We start from the raw sequence: 22,287 nt of genomic DNA, 5'->3' as shown, positions 1-22,287 counted from the left end.
GTAATGTCCAATGCCCTGAGGAGCCCCTCGACTTCAAGGGGGGTGACTCTAATCTGTGCCCCTAAGTCCCCAGCCTCATCTAATCTCCTATGTGGATATCCCCCGTCCTGCTTTGGGGAGAACACAGAGGCAAAATAGTCATTTAGCATCTGTGCCTGTTCCCTCATATCAGTCACTGGATCTCCTTCCTCATTATTTAGTGGTCCCACCACTTGTCTCCCCTTCCTCTTCCTATTTCCATGCTGAAAGAAGCCCTTTTTGTTGCTCTTGATATTCTTGGCAAGGCTCAGCTCGTAATCAGCCTTAGCCTTGCAAAGAATCCTTCTGCAATGCGCCTCCTCCTCCCGGTATACCCTTTTGTCTATTTCCCCCGGTACCCATTTCCTACGGAGGTTCCTCTTTCATCTAATCCCTCTAACCACCTCCTTTCGCATCCATGGAGACACTCTCCTCTGTCTCCCCACTTACTGACTAGAGGTATCAACAAGGCTTGCCTCCAAAACCTCCCTTTTGAGTGCTATCCACCCCTCCTCAACTTGCTTACCTTCCAGTAACCTATCCCAGGAGACTTTCCCCAGTCTGGCCTTCAGTTGGCCAATGTTGGCCCTCTTGAAGTCCCAGCTTCTAGTGCTTGACCTGGTGCACGTCCCCAGTCCCCTGATCTCAAAGCAAAGGATGGAGTGATCACTCGCATCCAGAGCTCCCCTAATCTGTACTTCATCTATCAGCTCCTCCCTATTGGTCAAGACCAAGTCAAGAAAGTTTTCCCCCCTCTCTAGCCTCTCTGGCCCCGCCCCCTTCCTCTCCACTGCTCCTGGCCCTCTGCTCCCCTGCCCAGCTCCTGCCTCGCCTTCGCCAGTCCCCTGGCCACTCAGCCTCTCTCCCAGCCTCTGCCTCTGCTGCTCTGCCGCTCTGCCAAGAGGCCAGAGCCAAATAATATCCGATATGAATGTTTCCTCTACTGGTTCTTGCAATTATTGTAGTAGTAGTAGTATTGTTGTTGTGATCATCATCACCAGCATTCCAATTACCATTTCTACACAGCAGATTACAGAGATATTAAAATACATTAATTTACATCAGAATATATACAGCAATTAAAATGCAGATGCATTATGTACTTTTTGAAAATATACAAGAAGAGTATGTCTGTGTTGCTTGGTAGCAGTGAATTTATAAGCCTTCCACAAAATTCTGTGTAACTTGGTTGTCTGTTCAAATCTTGTTTTTCCCTTAAGACCACTTGATGAAAGGGGCTCTTAAGCCAGCTTCTTTCCCTAATGCACAATTGTTCTGAAAGCATGAGTACAATATTTTCCACCACATGGAAGACACAGACATGTGCCGGGAAGGCAGGATTAGCTACAGGTTCCCATGACATTCAGCACAGCTGCTGCCATGCACACAGCCCTGAAGCAAGTTGATGCGAGAGATTTAAATTAGGTTACCATCATTCTCTCTCCCTGAGAAATGTATCTCTGCAATAGTGTTAAAAAAAACTCTCTAGGGATTCTCAGAAACTTTTTCAAATGATAATTCAGAGGAATTTGGAGAGGACAAATACTTCTAGATCATGTTTGGATAAATACCTTTAGATCATGTTTGGAATAAAATAGTTTGAATCCGTGGGGGAAGGGAAGAATATTTGGTGTTCCGTCCTCTTGCTTCTTGTCTTGGTTCGTATCATTTCTCAAAGTGTCTCAGCAGCCCATATCATGATAAATAACTTTAGCCTGGAGAAAGGGCAATAGTGCCATTGATTTTGCACCTGCTAGGAGACTCGACCCGCATACCAAAGTGGGAAATGTATGAGGTTCTTCAAACTGGCCTCATTATACAGAGACATGCAAATAGCCTTTTGTGTGCAGTTGTCTCCCGAGACAGAAGAAGGACAGAAGCCTCATACAGCCTGGTAGGCCGACAGAGGCTCTTCTTAAGCACAGGCAAAAGAAACATCTGAAGAATTGCATTTTGCCAGTTCTCCCATTTCCTGACCTGAAGCTGCAAGGCTGCCACAAAAAAGCTGGCAGACAGTTGCAGAAGCTGTGGCTGCGCATTAAATTCACACCCTATTATCAGTTCCCCACTTTTAAGTAAAAAACCGGGGTGTTCCCTTTGCTTACCATTGCAGTGCATCATGGGTTTTGCAGTTATACGGCTGTACAGATGGTGCTTATTCATCTGTCTCATCATGACAGGCTGATGTGGATGACAATTTGGGTCAACTCAAAATGCAGGAAGGAAGGAGTGGGAGCTTTTCTGTCTCGGGCATTTCTGGTACACTCACAATTCCTTCCTTCGGCTTGTTTGTGGGTGTTGTAGAAAACATCGTCATCTTTCAGGTTTCACCACTGTTTTTTCAGGCCCCTTTCCTGGATTTTTTTAGAACAGGGAAAGAGGGTATGTGTTGGGAAAGGGTAGGGGGAAATGGTGCTGTTTCTCCTTGTGTGTACAAGCCATTCCGGTAAAGTGCTGCTCCCCACAGATGTGGCAGCAATAGTACAGTAGGAAAGGAAGACTTTGTGCAGAGCTCAGATCTCAGTGCAGCAACAAAACTGAAAGTAGGGATAGCCTGATCAAGAAAAGCTGAGATAAACACAGCATCCTCGCCCCAGTCCATGAAAGTCTGTGTGGAGCTGCTATCTCCGTGCACCACTGTGCAAAGAAATGGAAGCAGATGGGCATCGGAAGCTCCTTTGACAGGTCCATCTACTTCGCTTTCCCCAAGCTGGTGCTTTCCAGATATGATGAATTCCAGTTTCCATCAACTCAGCCTGGCATGGCCAATGCCCTGGATGATGAGAGCTGCAGCCTAAAACATCTGGGGGGCACCAGGTTAGAAAGGCAGACCAAGATCAGATGTGTCTCCTCCAAGTTTCAGTGACTCTCTGGGGTTTTGGGCAAAGGTCTTCCCCTACCTTTTGCAAGTCAATCTCCTCGCCCAAGATTTATTCCCAAAATGCAGGATGTCATTGTTGGGTGACTTAATATCTCTCTTCCTATTTGCAATCGCTATCACACATGCATACACAAACCCTATTCTACTGGTAGATAAATTCCTCAAATTACCACCTCTGCTATACCTAATAGAAATGCATTCAGAAGAATAGAGAAGAAGTAAATGTTCCCTATTATCACCTGGCCACAAAACAAATCTGTCGGAGTGCCTGCTCCAACAATTGGCGTGAGAGAGTTCAGAGAGAGAAATAAAACACTGCAGACGAGAGATAAAGTTTCAAAGCATGCTCGGTTGAGTACTCCGGAGAACAAAGAAGTTCTTCTTTAGGAATTCTTCCTAAAATGTCCTCTTAAAGATGTCCTCCTTCCTCACCACCGGCAGCCCCTTTTTATTAATTCACAGATTGTTACATTTGTATTTGCCTACACCAATCGCCATCGAGTTAATCAGCCAACTCCCTAATCATTGTGCGCAAGCGCAGGATTCAAAATGCTTACTGATTGCTTATGCGCAGGCGCAGGAAACAGGAAGCGTACTTATTGCTATATATGGTCACAAGCCTTATATGGTTACACAGGTGAAGTACAATGCTATTGGCTGGGTAAGTTGCAATGCTATTGGCTGGTAAATTACAATGGCTGGGTAAGTTGCAATACTATTGGCTGGTAAATTACAATACTATTGGCTGAGCGTAGCATGCCTAGCTACAGCATGAATGCGGCGAGGCAGGGATGAATTCCCACACAAATCCTTGAAGTTGAACATTAGAAAATACTTGCTTCTGTCCCACCAAATGCCACAGCTTTGCATCTAAACATCATTGTAACTCAAGTATGGGAAATGAAAAAGAAGAGCTTGCGGATATGAGGCCCAGCATGGCATGGTGGTTAGAGGGTTGGCACGGGACTCCCTGCTCAGAAGAGTATTTCTGACCCCAGTGCCCTCGTGGCCAGCATGGGGAGGACCGGACTGGCTGCTTTTCTGAGATCAAAGACTGGACCTTGGAGAAAGGAGAAAGAGGATGTTCTGCAAGACAAGGAGGGAAGATTTGAAAGGCCAAGGTATGGTTATTCTCAGCTTCATCTTTCCCTCACCCCCTCTAAAGTGCACTCAGAAGAGTTTGGGCCTTCCAAGCAGCCAGGGCTGAGCAGTAATGCATGTTTTTTCCTTTAACAATAGAAGCCACCAGGAGATGCAGAGAAGGTCATACACAGAGCAGAAGGCGTTAATTCTTCCCCTACCCTCAAAGATGCTGTTAGAAAATAGGAGGGAAATTTCTGCTGGCATCTCCACTCTACAATGAGCCTTTTAATATCCACTGATATGTGATAATATTTCACATATTTAATAATATATTATTCCAAATATAATTAATCAAGGGAGCTAATTAATCTGGAGTTAATTGTCATTAATTAAACTAAAGTTAATCAATCAGTTAAAAGTATTTCATTAATCAGACTTTTTCTAAGTGTCCAAATGTTATTTTTTAAAGTTTTGTTTAAAAGCTTTTAAATTTTTAATTGATGAAAATTTCATTAATTAATAAAAAGTTTCAGTGATTTAATCTGCAGTTAATCAATCTGCAGCTAATTACAGTTAACTGCAGCTAATTACTCAAGCTGTAATGCTTTCATATATAATGAGTGGTTGCAGTGTGGGATGGCCACCTCCATCTCAGCCCTCCATTTCCCACTCCACAGTGGTTAACAGCCCCTGGCTACTGAACCTGCTCAGTTATTGTGGAGTTCTTTAGGGAATTCTCCCACCTCTAACGTGTTTCCCTGTTTTTTTTAAATATATATTTCTGCAGCCCTTGGATTCCCTCCCGCACCCCACCCAGCACAATACCTTCCTCTTTTGCGTACAAGAGATACACCTCCTGAACCTTTCACAACTGATCAGGTACAATTTGTACCCGGTTAAAAATATTGTGTACCTAAGTATAAAATACCATTCGAGAATGAACTCTTAGTTCACAAATATTGAATTTGAATCAATTGTTTCGCAGATCTACATTCGAAACTTCAGAAACAGAAGGAACGATGGCGTGATAATCATCTGGCCCCTTCTCTTCTGTCTCTGAGCATTGCTTCTTCTGTGTGTGCTCTCACTGGCAGCACAAGCCAATTGGTCATGTCAGCTCTGTATGAATCTTCTCCACGGTTCTCTTTGTGTCACAAGCAGTTGGACTTAGCAAGTGGGAAGGGGAATTGGCTGGTTTTCTTCACTGCATGAATCCATCAATCTGCAAAGAAAGCCAGGCCTGAAAAGCTGGGAAAGAACAAGTCTGTTTTTAAGATGGAGCTGAGGTGTCTCTCTGCCGACACCTCAGCAATTGACATGCGTGTAATTTCAAAATAACATGCTTCAGGGGGTCAGAGGGAGGCAGTGAAGTTTGGGTTTTACACATTTCCCATTGCCAGGGGCTGAAGCAACGTCTCACAACACCTCTCAGCAATGAGAGACAATAAAATAATTCTCAGCAGAGATTTAGTACAGACTGAGCATTCAAAGAGATTTGTGTATGCGATTTCAGTTATCCTTACAAAAGCCCTATGAGGTAGGGTGTTTTCCCCCCATGTTGCAAATAAGGCTTGATTTGAAGCCGCGAGAATAGACTGATAGGAACACATACCTAATGTGTTTGTGGCTGAAGTTATATTTGCATTAGGGATGTTCAGAGCACAAACAAATAAGAACATGCATACATTTAGATAATGAGCAAGAATCTTGGGCAAATGTAATGACATATGGAATTGCCTTTTAGAATGTTTTGGTTATAATAATGCTTGCTAACACTTACCAGAAATGAAGCAGGTTTGATCTGCTGCAGATCCCTGTCCTTCACATAATTCTGCTGAGAACTAAGTCTTCATCAGGAGCTTTTCTCACAAGCTGTTTCAGTATTCAGAAGATGACATTGTACATGAAGGTTTCTCCTGTGATGACTCCTTAGCTGCTTGGGCACCTGTCCCCAGTGTATCTGCATGATCATAGAACAGTAGAGTTGGAAGGGACCAAGAAGGCCATTGGGTCCAACTCTATGCTGTTGCAAGGCGCCAGTTTTCACCATCCCAACATGATTCCTTCATCATCTGCACTTTAGGAAGTCAGTCAAGACTGTTTTTTTTAATCTGTGTTTTGAACCTTACTAAATATTTTGACTATGGTGAATTTTATTGCTTGTTACAGTTTGTTAAAGTTGTGAATATATTATTGTTCTTAGTGTACATGACTCTGATCTTCTTAAGGAAGAAGAGAAAGATATAAATTATTTTAACTAAATGAATATAGATTCTCAAGGGAAACTACACCACTATGCCTCTCTTCCCTTTCTGAAAGTTTAGATCCATGTATGGAGGATGAGCCCAGTTGCAACAATAACCACACAAAGACTCTGGGTTCATGGGTTCTAGCAATTTGGGGGATGGGGGGAAATCAGGTACCAAGCAAACTAACTTGCAACCCAAAATACATTCCTTTCCTTGCATAAGATTTTGCCCTAACTCTGCCAAAGTGAATATTAGTCCATAGATACCAAACATATGTCCACTATTTTAATGATGCCCAGAGAATGCCAAAGGAGGTCATTATTTCCCCAGTCCTTTCCCCACAAATTCAAAAAGCACTTTAGAACAGATTATTTAGAGCAAAGCCAAACTGTTCACATTCTCTTACACCCCACCAAAGAATGTTGCCTCATTTTTGCAGCAGAGGAAAAAATAGCCAATTTCAGGTTGGGTGTAACAGCTGGGAAATAGTCTTGTCAATTCAGTACAATCCCAATTGACACACCTCCTGAACCTTTCACAACTCATCAGGTACAATTTGTACCTGGTTAAAAATATTGTGTACCTAAGCATAAAATACCATTCGAGAACGAACTCTTATTTCACAAATATTGAATTTGAATCAATTGTTTTGGGGTTAAATAGGAAAATGCTACTTAATTTCTACAGGAAACTGCTGAGTGTGGTCATCTGGAGTTTTGGGGTGTATAAACATTAGTATACTGAGGTCACGTGGCTCTGTCTTCTTTCCAGCCTATCAAGTGAGGTGTGGATATGCCAGATGGTTGCCTGGCTGCAAGAGTGGACCAGATAAGGTCTAATTGTCTGAACCTCAGTTCAGGCGAGATTGAGACACAGATGGTGGTTGGTTCTTCTCACTGAATGAAGAGTGCTCAACCTGTTCTGGATGGGGTTGTATCCCCCAAGGAGCAGGCTCATCTCTTGTGTTTTATTCTGGAGCCATAGTTGTCACCTGCAGCCTGATTTGCCTCAGCAACATGGAGTACCTTCTACAACTTTGGTTGTTGGACCAGCTGTAGCTCTGAGAATCTGGACAGGGATAATGTGGCTTTAGTAGTCTATGCTCTTGCAGTCTCCAAGTTAGATTGCTGCAAAGCCGTCTAGGTGGGGCTGTGTTTGAAGACATTTCAGCAGCTGCAGCTTGTATTCTTTTATATTTACTTATTTTTTAAAATTGTATACCATTTGCTCAGCCATGCTGGCTCACTGAACAGTTTACACACAATAAACAAAGCACAAGGACAAAGGAATCCACAGATGCACCAGTCCTAGGCAGCTTGCAATGGTTGCCTGGATGTTTCTCAGCCTGAGTGAAATTGCAGGTTTCAGCTATAAAACCTTGTAAGTTACTTGGGATCACAGTATCTGATGCAGCGGCTCTCCCAGCATGGACATTCATCATCTAATTCATGCCTCCTCCAAGGCTGGTTTGCACAGAGAACTTCTCAGAGGTGGCTCCATCAATTATGGAATGAGCTCCCCAGCGAGGCTTGCCTGATGCTAACTTTGTGGCAGCAAATCAAGACCTTTCTCTTCTTTCTTGCATTTTGCAGCGCATGGCCAAGTTTTAGTAGTATCACGGCTTTACTGATTCTTTAAATGACTTGTGTGTGTGTGTGTCTGCTGTCTGTCTATCTGTTTCAGTGCAGACTGTTTTCATATAATAAATAATATTATATTTTAAAGATTTTTAACATATGCAAACCTCTCAAAGTTTTGGCTTATAGGTACTATAGAAATGTAATTAAAATTAAATGTAAATTAAAAAATAGCTCAATACTAGAAGTAAATGTTTCTTCAAAACATCTGTGAGTGATTCTAGTATGTTTATATTTACTCGACATCAGGTAAATGTTCGAATTCACTGCTTGAGAAGCCTGATTTATTTTCAGGATAAGTTGGCAGAATTAAGAAGTAGACTTGCACATACTTATAAATGGGAACAGAGGTGATTCACTGCAAAGATTTTGCCAGTGCAGTGGTATTAACCTGCCAATGGAAATTAGCAAAGGAAGCTAGTGGTAGATTTCAGTGGATGATGGAACTCTCAAACTAATAATGCTTTGCATGTTCCACAGGGTTTCCTAAGGTCAACAGACCTGCAAAGATGACAAGATGCTGCTCCTTCCTTCTATTCATCATGGCACTAGCCCTGGCTTGTGTTCATGGAGAAGATTTCTCAAGGTCTACCAGTAGCAGCAACATTCATAAGCGCATGAAGAGAGAATGGATCTGGAATAATATGCACATCGATGAAAACCTTAATAAGTCATTGCCTCATATTTTTGGGAAGGTAAGGCTGAATTTGGAAACCTACATTGGCCATCATTGGATAGGAGACCATGGCAGAGGGCAAGTTTGTCTGCAGAAGGGGCAAAATCTGCCAGGATGAAGGGATTAAAAGCAAGTTGAGGAGGGCATGGCACGAGTAGGCAGGTGATGACTTCCAAAAGATGTCTAAGAAGCTTCACATTCATGATACAACAAAGGGGAGCCCACAGAGTGATTGAAAACAAATACAAGGAAGTACTCCTTCATGTAATACATAGGGAACTACACTTCCATGAGATGTAATAGCCAACAAGTTGGACATTTTTAAAACGGGGAGAAGAAGGCTATCCATAGCTACTAGTCCTGATGACTGTATAGTAACACCAATATCCATGTACACCAGTTGCTGGGGAATTTGGGCCATTGCAGTCATGTACTGCTTGTGGAATCCTGTGAGCAACTGACTGGTCACTCTGTGAACAGCACGCCGGACTAGAGAGATCTTTGGTCTCCTCTAGAATGGCTCACCTTCGTGATACCATGGAAGAGTTTTGTGCATCATTTGAGTTGGAAGGTGACCTTGCAATTCTCAGAATATCCCAGGTATTGAGATTTAGCAGTCTTGAGGAAGGCCTGCATCAGTCAACCTCATCACTGGATGAAGGCAAACTTCTAAACCAGTCTCAATTTATTTATTTGGATCAAGGTCATTGTCTTTCTTGCTAATCGGAAAGGCCCAGCTACAATCTATTACGTTTTTAGTTACAAGGATCGGAGAGCAGGAGATGTGAAAGACCTCTGCTAAGACACCAGTCAGAAAACACTACTGGACTAGACAAACAAACAGGGCCAAAACAGATATGAGTTTAAATGTGTGCCTGGTACGTGTGTCTTTTGTCCCCCTCATTTTTATTCTAGAGTAAGCACAGGGGCTCTGGTCCAGATTACAGAAGTAGGATGTAGGGGAGCTTTTATCAACTCGATTGGGCTTCCTGCCTCTACTCTGCACTAAAAATGAAAGGAAGATATAGCTGCCAGACTATATCTGTCTGCAACCTTGGTATGAAGCAGCTTCCTATATCTTTAAGTATTCTTGGCAAATCAGGCAAAAGCTGACAAAGCTGTTCTGAGATTTTGGCCATGGACCTACAAGGAAAATTCTTGAAAGATGCACAGCTACAATTCTAATATTTCATACTTCTGCCAATATAAGGCACTAGCCCTCTAGCCCTGTGACCTTTTCATGAAGCATTTGAAGGTTTGAACTAACACAAACATTTCAGAACAGAATCAGGTGCATGCTCCTTTCTAGAAACACCAAATGGCAAAACTGCAAATAAAGCTCTCTCTTTGGGGCAACTCCTGGGAGGGAAAGGAGCTGGCCTGTGGAACTGGTTCATGTTAACCAACAGGCCTCACTCCAGCTGCGTGTCAGTCAATAGCACTGATCCAGAAAGGCCTCTTCCTTTATCTGCTTTCCTGTAACAGCCTGACAGATCCCAGCTGACGTGCAGCAGGAGGAAAAGCTACAGCTGCCTCAGTCAAGAGAAACATCAAACTCAGTCAAATTACAAACACTGTTTGAAAAACTTGGCCTGATTGCCATATAGTTAATAGTACAAGTTTATGAATTGTTTCTGTGTGTCAGATGTGTACCCCAACATGTACACCATGTAACTGACTGACACATGTAAATGCTATTAAATATATGTATGTTATTAAACATATGCATGAAACCAGTGGCAGAGCTGTCCAGAATTTTGTGGTCCATTGGCACCAGTGTGCCACTGGCACCCAACTCTATTTCTGCTCACCGTCAAAATCCAAGAAGCTGCTCTGGTTCTAAATTGGTGTCTAATGTCAGTAATTCACAGGATGAGGACAAATTGAAGCTTGCTTAATCCAGAGAAAATGGAGGAGCTCCTGGTAGGGCCAAAAGCATGTCAGAGAATAGGGAGTCACCCTGTGCTGGGTGAAGTTGCCCTCCCACTGAAAACATGGTCTTGTGGTTGGGGTGTAGCCCTGGACTCAGCCCAGAACCTGGACACCCAAGCTTCAGCAGCAGCCAGGAATACACTTGCACTGCAGAAGTTAGAAAGACAGCTGTCTCTGTCCCCAGAGAAGTCCGTGGTGACACGGTCTTGTTTGCTTCCCATTTATGCTACTGTAATGCATCCTCCATGAGGCTGCCTGGCCATGGTGGCATGTGGATCTCTGGGGCAGACTCTAAATAGGCCTGCTTCTGAAAACCTTTCAGCTGATCCAGAATGCTGCAGTCACATTACTGACCAGGGCCAGTCACAGGGAGCTGGTGGCTCCCCTGCTGCTCCAGTTTCTCTGCCTTGGGACTCTTCTGCCCTTGGGAGGCACATTTGATTGTGATGCAAGAAAGGGACTCCCTGCCATGGATCCCATATTGCCCACCTCTGCTCTGGTTGTCCATCAGACCCCTTTTGACCGGACAGCTATGCCCATTACAGTCCACATATAAGTAAGGTTTCCACCTCCCACTCTTTGATGCACACACATCTATCTACCTCGTAAGGCAGCAAAATTAATTGGTTTATGAAGGCCCAAGCACCTTACCACTTGAAGGTTAGTGAGCTGATGCAATACCTCATCTATGAGATGGGCTGGGTTTGCAGATGAGAACTGGAAGTTCAAGTACTGCTTAGATCCAGCCTATATAGTCAGTGACTGACCTAAAAGTGGACTTGCCTGTAGCTTGGTGGAAGAGTTCCTGTAGATTCTACCTGTAGATTCCAGGTTCAGTGACTAAAATATTCAGTACAAAGGAGCAGAGAGCATGGTAAAACTTCTTAGAATAATTTTCTTTCTGCTTTATCTTTCTTAATTTCAAATACACACAAAAGAAATCCAAACAGCAAGCAGGTCCATGATGCCACATAAAGTGAATGAAGTGCATGTTTATTTCATCTAATATATAAAGATATTAAATAGATGTTTTAGGCCATTCTCTCTCTGTTTGAGGAAACTGTTCTAAGATGTTTTCCCATTTTTGTCATCCAGTCTTCTAACCCAATGAGTGAAGTTTCCATAACGTACAATATTCCATCTTGCTATACCACTGTATAAGTATTGGAGGACATGCTAGCTTTCAGAAACTGGTAGTTGTCAGTCTACAGTCTACAGGGACTATATACCCAAGTCCCTGGAGAGATGCTGCCAGGCAATGCATACCATACTGGCCTTTCAAGACTGGGGAATCTCCAGCCCAAGATACACCCAGCAAGGCTTGTCAACCCACTCTAGATGTGACTATCCTCCCTTTGGGCTGAAAAGGCTCCATTAGACAGATAAGTAGGAATATACCTTGTCCAAGTCTGTCCTGTCCTAGTACAGCACAAGGCTCTTAAGGAAGAAGGATTGCAGCAGTGGTATCGAATGAAGCAAGGTAAGGTCATTTCCAGTGAGGCAAGGTCAGGTTCAGCAATGTAGGTTTCCAACAAGCAAGGCAAGGATTGTCAGGACCCTGCATAAATCACTGGTTGAAAGTCAACCACAAGGAGCAGTGGTCCCAGCACATGCAGAGACCTTATGAAGCTTTATGAAGGCTAGCAAGTCTGGACTGCTCCTCTGAGGGACAATTGTCCAGTCCTGCAGTCCCAGGCTCTTACAAGGTGGAGATGGTGAGGAAACCACATCATCTAGGCTTGAAGGTTCCAGAAGAAAATGGGTGACTGGATGAAGTAAACTTCCTCCCTGAATCCTCCTTTGAGGCAGAGGAGAGACTGATTATGGCGCATATTCCAAGATCAGACTACTCACTACCACAATGTCTCTAGAATTACATTTTGGCTTTTTCCATGTTGTTCTGCTTTTAGATTTTAATTTCACTTAAAGTCTTAATCCCACTTTTTAGATCAAATCAACCATAAAGAATCCCAATGCTATGTACGTTATCAAAGGTGAAGGGGCCGGGACTGTATTCAGAGTTGATGACCGTACTGGAGATGTGTCTGCAACTGAGAGGCTAGACCGAGAAAAGAAAGCTGAATATGAGTTGACCGCTCTCATTCTTGATCGAACCAACCAAAATCATTTGGAGGAGCCATCCAAATTTCGTGTTGTGGTCCAAGATGTTAATGATAATGCCCCAATATTTGAACAAAGAGTGTTTAATGGGTCTGTTGCAGAAATGTCACCAGTAGGTAAGCTTCTTACTTCTTTTTTAATTAAACAAAAATATGTTTATGTGTTTGCATTCAAGAAGAGAAAGTCCTAACCAAATAAAAATAAGTAGGACCATGTACAGTATCTGTGAGACACAGGGCCAGCAGCAGGAGTAGGCACGGTCCAGCACCTGCTGAGGGATCACACGCTAGCAAGGGGCTCACTGGCAAGACTTGCTTCTCCTCTTCATCACTGCAACCTGTTTGTTCACATGCCCCTCACAATGGCCCAGATGGTGGTGCTGGTGAATAGGTGGCATGTGCTGCCTATATGTTCACTGTCAAGGGAGCAGGGGGTAGCAGTGATGATGGAGAAAACTGGGAACACTTGTGAGTGGTGATGGTAGTGGAGAGAAGATAGACTCCCACTGAGGGTGTCTTCCTGAAGGGTCCTCAAAACCATGGAGCCAGTACTAGCCAGATATAGTAAGAAAACAACCTGTGATCTTCCCTTGCCTTCTCATGCCCAATGCTTTCTAAAGACAGACTACAACACCAAGGCACTGTAGCCACGTGGAACTACCGCATTTCCCCCAAAATAAGACCTAACCAGACAATAAGCCCTAGCATGATTTTTCAGGATGCTCGTAATAAAAGCCCTACCCCAAAAATAAACCCCACTTAAGATAGTCAGCCAGACGGATGCATTTAGTCCATCCATTGCAACACACGAGGGACATATTGAATTATAAAATAATAGTATTAATATATAATTAAATATAAATAAATATTATTGACATTAATATTTAAATGATAATATAAATTATAATTAAGTATTTGTAAATACCCAAGTGGGCACCTGTGGATGAGAGATAAATGTCTATGTAAACAGATGAGCTCAAGACTCATTGCCGAATGACCAATCAGAGTACAGACACAATGCACGAATAATGTGCACACTTGATAACGAGCAGACATGTTTCATATTTCAACACATTGTGTGTTGTAACAAATGTACTTAATGCACTTGTGTGTTGCCACTCCTGTCTTGTAAGTCTTCATTTAACACCTGATTTAATGGTAGATTTAAAGGGAATAATATTTTGAACCCCAGACAAGATGAGTGCAAAAAGAAAGAACTATTCCATCAAGTACAAGAAAGGAATCATGGAGGATGCCAAGGGCAAGAATCTTACAGCTTTCGTAAGGAAAAAATAAGACATCTCCTGAAAATAAGCCCTAATGCATCTTTTGGAGCAAAATTAATAGAAGACCCGGTCTTATTTTCGGGGAAACATGGCAGTTGTGTCCTGCAGTGTGTGCCTCTGGGTAGCAGAGGTTCATCTGTATCTACCCCAAGAGGCATCCAGCCAGCATAGTTGGGCCCAGGTAAGCCCCCTGATGGAGCCAAAGGTAAGCAGCCAGTCATACATTTGTGCCATCACTGTGTACAGGCAGGGCAAGAAGCAATAGTTCCAATCCTCACGTGCATACCAAAGGCCCTGCTTCATTCTGAATTTACTGTGCCACAGTAAAGGTGTATTAAGAAGTCATTCTTTTAGCACTTGCATGATACTTCAGAGTGAAGCTATGCTAGTATATTGTCCAAATGATCAAATGATCTCACGTCCCCTACCCCAAATCAATGTGCAAGCTGCAGCACCCCAGTCACTAGGACTGCTAGGTGGGGTTGGGTGGAGAGCCTCTAATCTAGAATGTTCCTGCACAGAGAATCATATTTCCACATATTATTTGATGGATCAGGACCAAAGTCTGCAAAAGCATCCTTATCATGATGGAGGATGGATTAACTAGCACATGAGGAGCAGAGAAGATCCAGTTCAAGAAAGCCCGTTTTTCATTTTAGTTTCAATATAGTGATCACTCCTCTAATTAGCTTCCTATTACCGGAAGAGAGTCTAAACCTGGGGGGTGGGGGTGGGGTTAGACTAGCCGGCAGGGGGCTGAAATGTGCTCACCTCCAGTAAAGTAATAATACTAAATATATCACTGGTGACTTTCTTCCCGCACCCAGGGACTTCAGTCACCACAGTGACAGCCGTCGATGCTGATGACCCGACACTGACCGGCCATGCCGACATTTTCTACAAAGTTATTCAGGGAGAAAAGTACTTCAGTATAGATAAATATGGTAGGTATGGAGTCAGAACTTGGTTTTTTAAAAAGTGATCCTGTCGAACAATTTCCTGCCAATTCAGGACTTAAGACTTCCATGTGCACCTGTGTGTGTGTGTGTGTGTGTGTGTGTGTGTGTATCCTCAATACTCTGTAGTTCCAGCAAGCTTACTGGTTCTCAATGGGACATTGGGTAAAGCAATGAATCTAATAGCAAAAAAAGTGGAAGGAACATAATTTGACTTTTTTGTTTTTAAGGAAAAATCTCCACAGCAGTACCTAATCTGGACAGAGAACAAAATGCTACATATGTCATTGTGATTGAAGCGATGGATGGCCAAGGCCTTCGCTCAGAAGATCTCGGCACAGCTAGAGTCTGCATTAGATTGATTGACATCAACGACAACTTTCCAACATTTAAACGAAGTGAGTTTTACAAGCCAAGAGATTAAACGAGATATCCAAAGTTGATGCTTGCTATCTTATAAGCACCTTCCACACTGCAGGTGAACACAAGCTGCCCACACAATTATTATACTCATTACATTTCTATACTGCCCATAGTTGAAGCTCTCTGGGCAGTTCACAACCTTTTAAGTCACCCATCCAGATTTCAACCAGTCCCAACCCTGCTTAGCTTCCAGGATAAGGCAGTATCAGGTACTTCAGGCTATAGAAAAGCTGAAAGTAACTTTCTGCAGCCCTGTTCAGACATTACTTGCATGAAAGAGCAATGCAAACCTGGGGCTACGCAGCCAGTCATGCTTTTAGTCCCATCTCTAAAACTGTTTGCTTTGGGTTCGGGTTTCCCTTACCTGAACAAGTGTGTCTGTGTCTAACTTCCACAAGAAAGAAAACAGCAGCTGTATGGACAGATCGTACTCAGCGAGAGACGTTTAAGTCCCTGCTGAGTGTTCCAGGCTTCAAGTATTAATTAATGAGCCAAAGTCCCTCAAGCTAGATAACCCAAAGTAATCCCATAATATGTATACGGAGAGAATAACAACACTTTACAATGATGAAACAAGCAAAACACAGTACAACATGCAAAGCAGTTCAGATTATTAGAAGCATAATAGAAATTCTATTGCTTAGTAAAATTGAAGTTTTTACTAGTAAAACAATCCTCACTAAAATCTCATATTTACCTATCTGGCAGTCATGCTTGTCAGAACTTAGCCATGCTTGGTAGAATTCTCATTCTCCCATGATTTCTCTGGTCAGCCATATCAAAATATCACCAGTTCTAAAAATTTACCTAGCTAGAGTTTTGATTCCTTTATCATAAACACACATTTATGCATCTTAAGGATTTGTCATCATAGCTTCTACTCATGACCAGAAGAAAACCTCTCCCTGATGTGGCCCCTTCAGAAGCAGGGGTACCTCTTCTCACAAATGCCTCAGTTCACGACCAAATCGGATCGCGAACAGAAATTTCTGAAAACTTTTGCCTCAGGTCGCAAACTCCACATCAGGTGACAATCGTGATTGTGCCTGTCTCCCCACCCCCCGAGCACACCCATGATCACACCCCTCTCCCCTCAAGCGCACCCACAATCCCACCCATCTATGGCCGCAATCGTGATTGCATTCGTGCAGGGAACACAGGTGTGATTGCAGTCATGCAGGGGGAAGTTATGGCCATGATTGTGCTGGGGTGGAGGGGGAGAGATGGCCATGATCTTTGTTGTTCTTTGTCACTTTGCTTTAAATTTTTGTGATTAAAAAAATAGTTATAGAATGGATTAACCTTATTCACATTGAACCTTATGGGGAAATTTGACTTGACTCATGACCAATTTGGGTCATGACCAGAGTCCTGGAATGGAGTAAGTCCATGAGCCAAGGTACCACTATACTTCCAAGAATTAACCAACCTACCTGCGGCAAGCTTCTTTGCCCTGTTTCAAAGAACACATTTTTGCACTTAAAGCTAGCTCATAGCATACATAGCTAGCTACTCTATCCTTACAGATAGTGCTCCCATGAAATAGAGTAAATTCAAATCATCCATACTTCATGCACCAGAACCCATCCTTCCCTTGGCCGCTTACTTCCTCCTTTCATTTGGAAGAATGCATATTCTAATTTTGCTGTGTCGATGTACTTATTTTCCAGACACCTCCTATTTTGAGGTCCCTGAAAATGTCAGAATAAATGGTGAAGTTGGTAGACTGGAAGTTGAAGACATTGATGAGCCAGAGAACAGAGATACAAAGTACAGTTTTGTCCGTGGATCTTATCATGATACTTTTAAAATAGAACCAAATCGCTACACAAATGAAGGAATCATTCGACTGAAGAAGGTACACTGTCTAGATATTAACTGATATTTACAAAGATAGTCAATGAAATCTATTTCCTTATATGTATTTAAATGCTTATGAATCATCTTTCTGGGCCAACTCCACCCAAGAAGTCAAACAAAATACAAGCATAAAAATGCAGTAATAAAACTTTACTATTAAACGTGCAAGGTTATTGTTTAGTCCCATAAAACCCAATACAATAAATTGTAATTCAGTCACTATGAAGACCATTTTCTCCACATGAACAGCCAAGGGCTCTTCAAAGGTTAGGCCAGCACAGATCTTTCTGAAGGCTGCGAAGAAAGGTGATAAGTGTCCTACCTGAGAATGTTCTAGAGCCACCTCCAAAGAGAATAGAGCCTGCATTCTCACCACACACATCTCTCTCTCTCTCTCTCTCTCTCTCTCTCTCTCTCTCTCTCTCTCTCTCTCTCACACACACACACACACACACACACACACACTCAGATGGCATCAGCACACAGGTCTCAACAAGTAGGGAGAATCCTGTGGGAGCAGGCACTCATTCAGATGTGACAGGCCCAAATCATATCAGGCTCTGAAGACTGTGCTCAGCACATCAAATGGGATTTGGCATCATATCAGAAACAGCCTCACGTGCTCTGAATAACAAGCCACTGTCAACAGCAGCATTCTTAACTATTTTGAATTAAATAGTAGGGGTGGGGATCCATTTTCAGCATGTGGGATGAATTCAGATTTGGAGAAGTCCCTGGGGCTATATTCTGGTGGTGGCTGGGCCAGTGGAAAAATGCTAGCATATTGGAGCTTGAAGCTCTTGCAGCCAGTAATGAAGCCTCGAGAAGGGCATTTCAACCTGTTGGAGTGAGAGGAGGGGTATTCAAAATCCAGGAAGCCACCAAATCATCAGGGTTCTGGATGGGGAAAGTGGGTGGGCTGCCAAAATCATGGAAAGACAATTCCACAGGTCTCTCATTGTGTGCATTGTGTAACTGAGTATGTCTGCATTTTCATTTAGCCACTGGACTTTGAAAAGATCTCCTCCTACCAGTTCATTGTCGAGGCAACTGATGCCACTATTCACCATGCACATTCCAAAAAGAAAGGGCCCAAGAGCCTTGCAAAAGTAAACATCAAAGTCCTTGACATCGATGAACCTCCTGTCTTTCACCAATCTTCATATACATTCAGAGTGCAAGAAGAAAGTGATATCAAAAAGACAATTGGATGTGTTTCTGCTACTGATCCTGATAAAGCAAAACGGGAGATCAGGTAATTTCGAATCTGAATATGTTAACTGGGGTGGGGGACACTTAGGGCTCACTAAAAGAGAAGAAATGCAACACCAAAAGAGCATCAATTTTTTAATTGCATGTGATCATTTCTATGTACGTGCAGAAATAGTTTGTAGAATTTAAGTAGAAACATAAGCTAGACAACCAAGGGACTGGTGTTGCCATGTGGGAGTGAAGGCGTAAACAGTCTCCCATCTGTTTGCCGCTTCCAGTGTGGTGTGTGACCCTGGCACTCTTGGGGTTTTTTGGGCTGAACAACCAAGAAGTTCAATCCAGTGATAAACAATGGGTTCAATATCCAAGTAGCTTAACTCTCAACAGTACAGAGTGCTGGATTCACACATCTCAGCAGCAAGCAGGACTGTGTTCTTGGGTTGTTTCTGAACGCAGGAGACATTGTAGCCTGAGTGCTCAAGCATCTGCCCCCTAACAACCCAAGTCTTGTTAGCCACATTTAATCATCCAAACTGAGCCAGTGTGGAAGACTGTGACCTGTGTATCATGAAGAGAACTCATGCATTGTTTGGGGGTTGTGAATTATGGATGGTTTATCATGGTTTATCTTGCCTGGGTTCACACAGCACAATAACCCAAACTTCAATAATAACCATAATGAATGTTCTACAATTTGTCGCTCAGTGACAACCCATACTCAACCCATATTCAACACTTGAAGGTTGGTTATAAAGTCATCTGAACCCAGTCACTTTCCTGATCACTGTTTGTGGCCCTTCGGGGACAAAATAGTTGCCTACCATGATTTAGCTGATCCACTAGGGATTCACAACCCTAGCAATAATATTATAGCCCCAATAATATTCATGAGAATGTGCGAATGCAGGCAGACGCACGCGGCTGCGACCTCGATGGCAGCCAGCTCCACCAGCCAGCGCGGCCACACGCGGCCCCGGAGAGCGCCGCCCGCCGGCCCAGGTGATGGGGTGCGCGCGGTGCACGACAGGGCGGGTCACGGAGGCGCCCTGCGGAGTCAAAGCCGCGGCAACGGCCAGGAGGGAACGGCCCCCCAGGCAGGAAACACGGACCCGCGCTGCAAGAAACGCTTCCGCCCACCTCCAGCATCACGCCGCTCCCGGGCAAGCGAATGCAGGCAGACGCACGCGGCTGCGACCTCGACGGCAGCCAGCTCCACCGGCCAGCGCGGCCACACGCGGTGCTGGAGAGCGCCGCCCGCCGGCCCAGGTGATCGGGCGCGCGCGGTGCGTGACGGGGTGGGTCTCGGAGGCGCCCTGCGGAGTCAAAGCCGCGGCAACGGCCAGGAGGGAACGGCCCCCCAGGCAGGAAACACCGACCCGCGCTGCAAGAAACGCTTCCGCCCACCTCCAGCATCACGCCGCTCCCGGGCAAGCGAATGCAGGCAGATGCACGCGGCTGCGACCTTGACGGCAGCCAGCTCCACCGGCCAGCGCGGCCGCACGCGGCGCCGGAGAGCGCCGCCCCCCAGCCTAGGTGATCGGGCGCGCGCGGTGCACGACAGGGCGGGTCACGGAGGCGCCCTGCGGAGTCAAAGCCGCGGCAATGGCCGGGGCCGGCGGCCGAAGGGCCGGCGGCCGAAGGGCGGCGACCAAAGGGGTCGCCGCCGTTTGGGGTACCGTTCGGGGGGACGAGAGGGGGGCTGGGCTGGCCATGGACTCTTGTTGAAATAGGCTTGCCTACAGCTGATTCTCAGGGAAGAGGAAGGATCCCCTTTTTCTTTTTTCTTTTTATCGTTCTTTTTCTCCTCTTTCGACCTACTTTATAATCTTACCCTGCTTTAATCAGTGCTTTGAGTCATTCCTGGCCATGTCGACATTTATATATCCTGGGGAACCCACGGGGGCTGCTATTGGCGTGGTCACGGGCAATGGTCATTACAACAATAGGGGCTTAACGTGTCCACGCAGAAGAAGGATGGACAGATGGCTGACACCTGTCCCTCCTTCTGATCCTGCCCCCAACCAGAGGGCACCAGGTAGCCTTGTCAACCATCCCTCGGGTCTGACGGTGCTGCTGCTCAATGCCAGGTCGATCAATAATAAATCTTCCCTCATCCATGATCTGATTGTGGATGAGGGGGCCGACCTGGCTTGCGTAACGGAGACCTGGGAGAGGGAGGGGATGTTGCCCTCTCCCAATTGTGCCCGCCCGGGTATCTGGTTCAACACTGTTCACGCCCAGAAGGGAGGGGAGGGGGAGTCGCGCTGGTTTACAGAGCCTCCATCTCTCTCACGGGTCTTCCGGTCCCTTTGAGACCAGGGCTGGAGTGCCTCTACTTGGTGTTGGGCGAACGAGACAGATTGGGGATTCTACTGGTGTACCGTGCACCTTTCTGCCCAGCAGTCTCCCTATCTGAGCTGACAGAGACCGTCTTGGACCTGGTGTTGAGGACCCCCAGGATGTTGGTCCTGGGGGACTTCAATCTCCATGCCGAGTCTGGACTGACCGGGGCGGCTCAGGACTTCATGGCCTCTATGACGGCCATGGGCCTGTCTCAACACGTCATTGGCCCGACCCATGAACGTGGACACACTCTGGACCTGGTATTCACGACGGGGCAGGTAGAGGATGACCTGAGGGTGAAGAACTTAAGTTTGACTCCCCTGTCATGGTCAGATCACCTCCTGGTGAGGTTTGTGCTCGAGAGCGGCCTCTCCCTCTATAAGAGTGCGGACCCGATTGTATGGGCCCGCCCCCGGAGCCGGATGGATCCGGATGGATTCCTGGGGGCCCTGGGGGAGTTTCCGGTGGACAAGACTGGTGCTCCTGTCGAGGCTCTGGTCGAACTGTGGAACGGAGAGATGACCAGGGCTGTGGACACGATCGCTCCTAAGCGTCCTCTCCCACCAGGCAGAGTCCGCTCTTCCCCTTGGTATACACCTGAATTACGGGCGATGAAGCGAGCTGGGAGACGGCTAGAGCGTAGGTGGAGGAAATCACGGGATGAATCTGACCGAACACACTTGAGAGCCCACTATCGGGCCTATGCTGTGGCGGTGAAGGCGGCGAAAAAGAAGTTTTTTTCCGCTTCCATTGCCTCCTCACAATGCCGTCCAGCGGAGCTTTTTCAAGTGGTGCAAGGCCTGGTTCGCCTGGGTCCTAAGGAAGATCCGATGACACCCTCAAAGGCCCGCTGTGACGACTTTGCCAGGCATTTCAGGGAGAAAATCGCTCAGATTCGTCACGAGCTGGACTCCACTAATGAATCAGAGGTCTCTGAGGAGTCGCCAATGCCACCGTCTGGTCCAAAATTATTGGAGGAATTTCAATTATTGCGGCCCAATGATGTGGACAAGGTGCTTGGAAGAGTACGTCCCACCACTTGCCTATTGGATCCTTACCCGTCTTGGTTAATAAATAACTCCAAGCACGGGATTGGGACCTGGATCTTGGAAGTGGTTAACGCTTCTCTGAGGGAGGGTCGAGTGCCTGCCCCTTTAAAGGAGGCGGTAATACGACCGGTCCTGAAGAAAGCGTCACTGGATCCAGAGATGGCCACTAACTATAGACCTGTGGCCAACATCCCGTTTCTGGGCAAGGTGTTGGAGCGAGTGGTGGCGGGACAACTCCAAGCACTCTTGGATGAAACTGATTATCTGGATCCTTTTCAGTCCGGCTTCAGACCCGGGTACAGTACTGAATCTGCCTTGGTCGCCCTGTACGATGACCTGTGCAGGGAGAAGGACAGGGGGAGTACATCCCTGTTGGTTCTTCTGGACCTCTCGGCGGCTTTCGATACCATCGACCATGGTATCCTTCTGGATAGACTTGCGGGATTGGGGGTTGGAGGCACTGCTTTGCAGTGGTTCCGCTCCTATCTCGACGGTCGATTCCAGAAGGTAGTGCTGGGGGACCATGTCTCTACATCATGGCAGCTATGCCATGGGGTACCAC

The 22,287-nt window shown here is 45.3% G+C and overlaps 1 protein-coding gene across 1 annotated transcript in view; it reads left to right on the top strand.

Annotated features, from left to right (window-relative positions):
- The window catches only part of CDH5 (cadherin 5), a 46,698-nt gene that overhangs the window by 15,132 nt on the left and 9,279 nt on the right, over positions 1-22,287 (top strand). The window contains exons 2-7 of the mRNA XM_044434086.1: positions 8,349-8,563; positions 12,425-12,713; positions 14,710-14,826; positions 15,069-15,236; positions 16,932-17,119; positions 18,123-18,376. Coding sequence (XP_044290021.1) covers positions 8,378-8,563; positions 12,425-12,713; positions 14,710-14,826; positions 15,069-15,236; positions 16,932-17,119; positions 18,123-18,376 — 1,202 coding nt within the window. The 5' untranslated portion in view covers positions 8,349-8,377. The remainder of the gene's footprint in view (positions 1-8,348; positions 8,564-12,424; positions 12,714-14,709; positions 14,827-15,068; positions 15,237-16,931; positions 17,120-18,122; positions 18,377-22,287) is intronic.

This window comes from Varanus komodoensis, unplaced genomic scaffold (assembly GCF_004798865.1).
Source record: "Varanus komodoensis strain SLA01 unplaced genomic scaffold, ASM479886v1 scaffold27, whole genome shotgun sequence".
In the NCBI taxonomy this organism is placed as follows: domain Eukaryota; kingdom Metazoa; phylum Chordata; class Lepidosauria; order Squamata; family Varanidae; genus Varanus; species Varanus komodoensis.
Note: the sequence above shows the minus strand (reverse complement) of the source record. Positions and strands in the feature narration are given on the sequence as shown.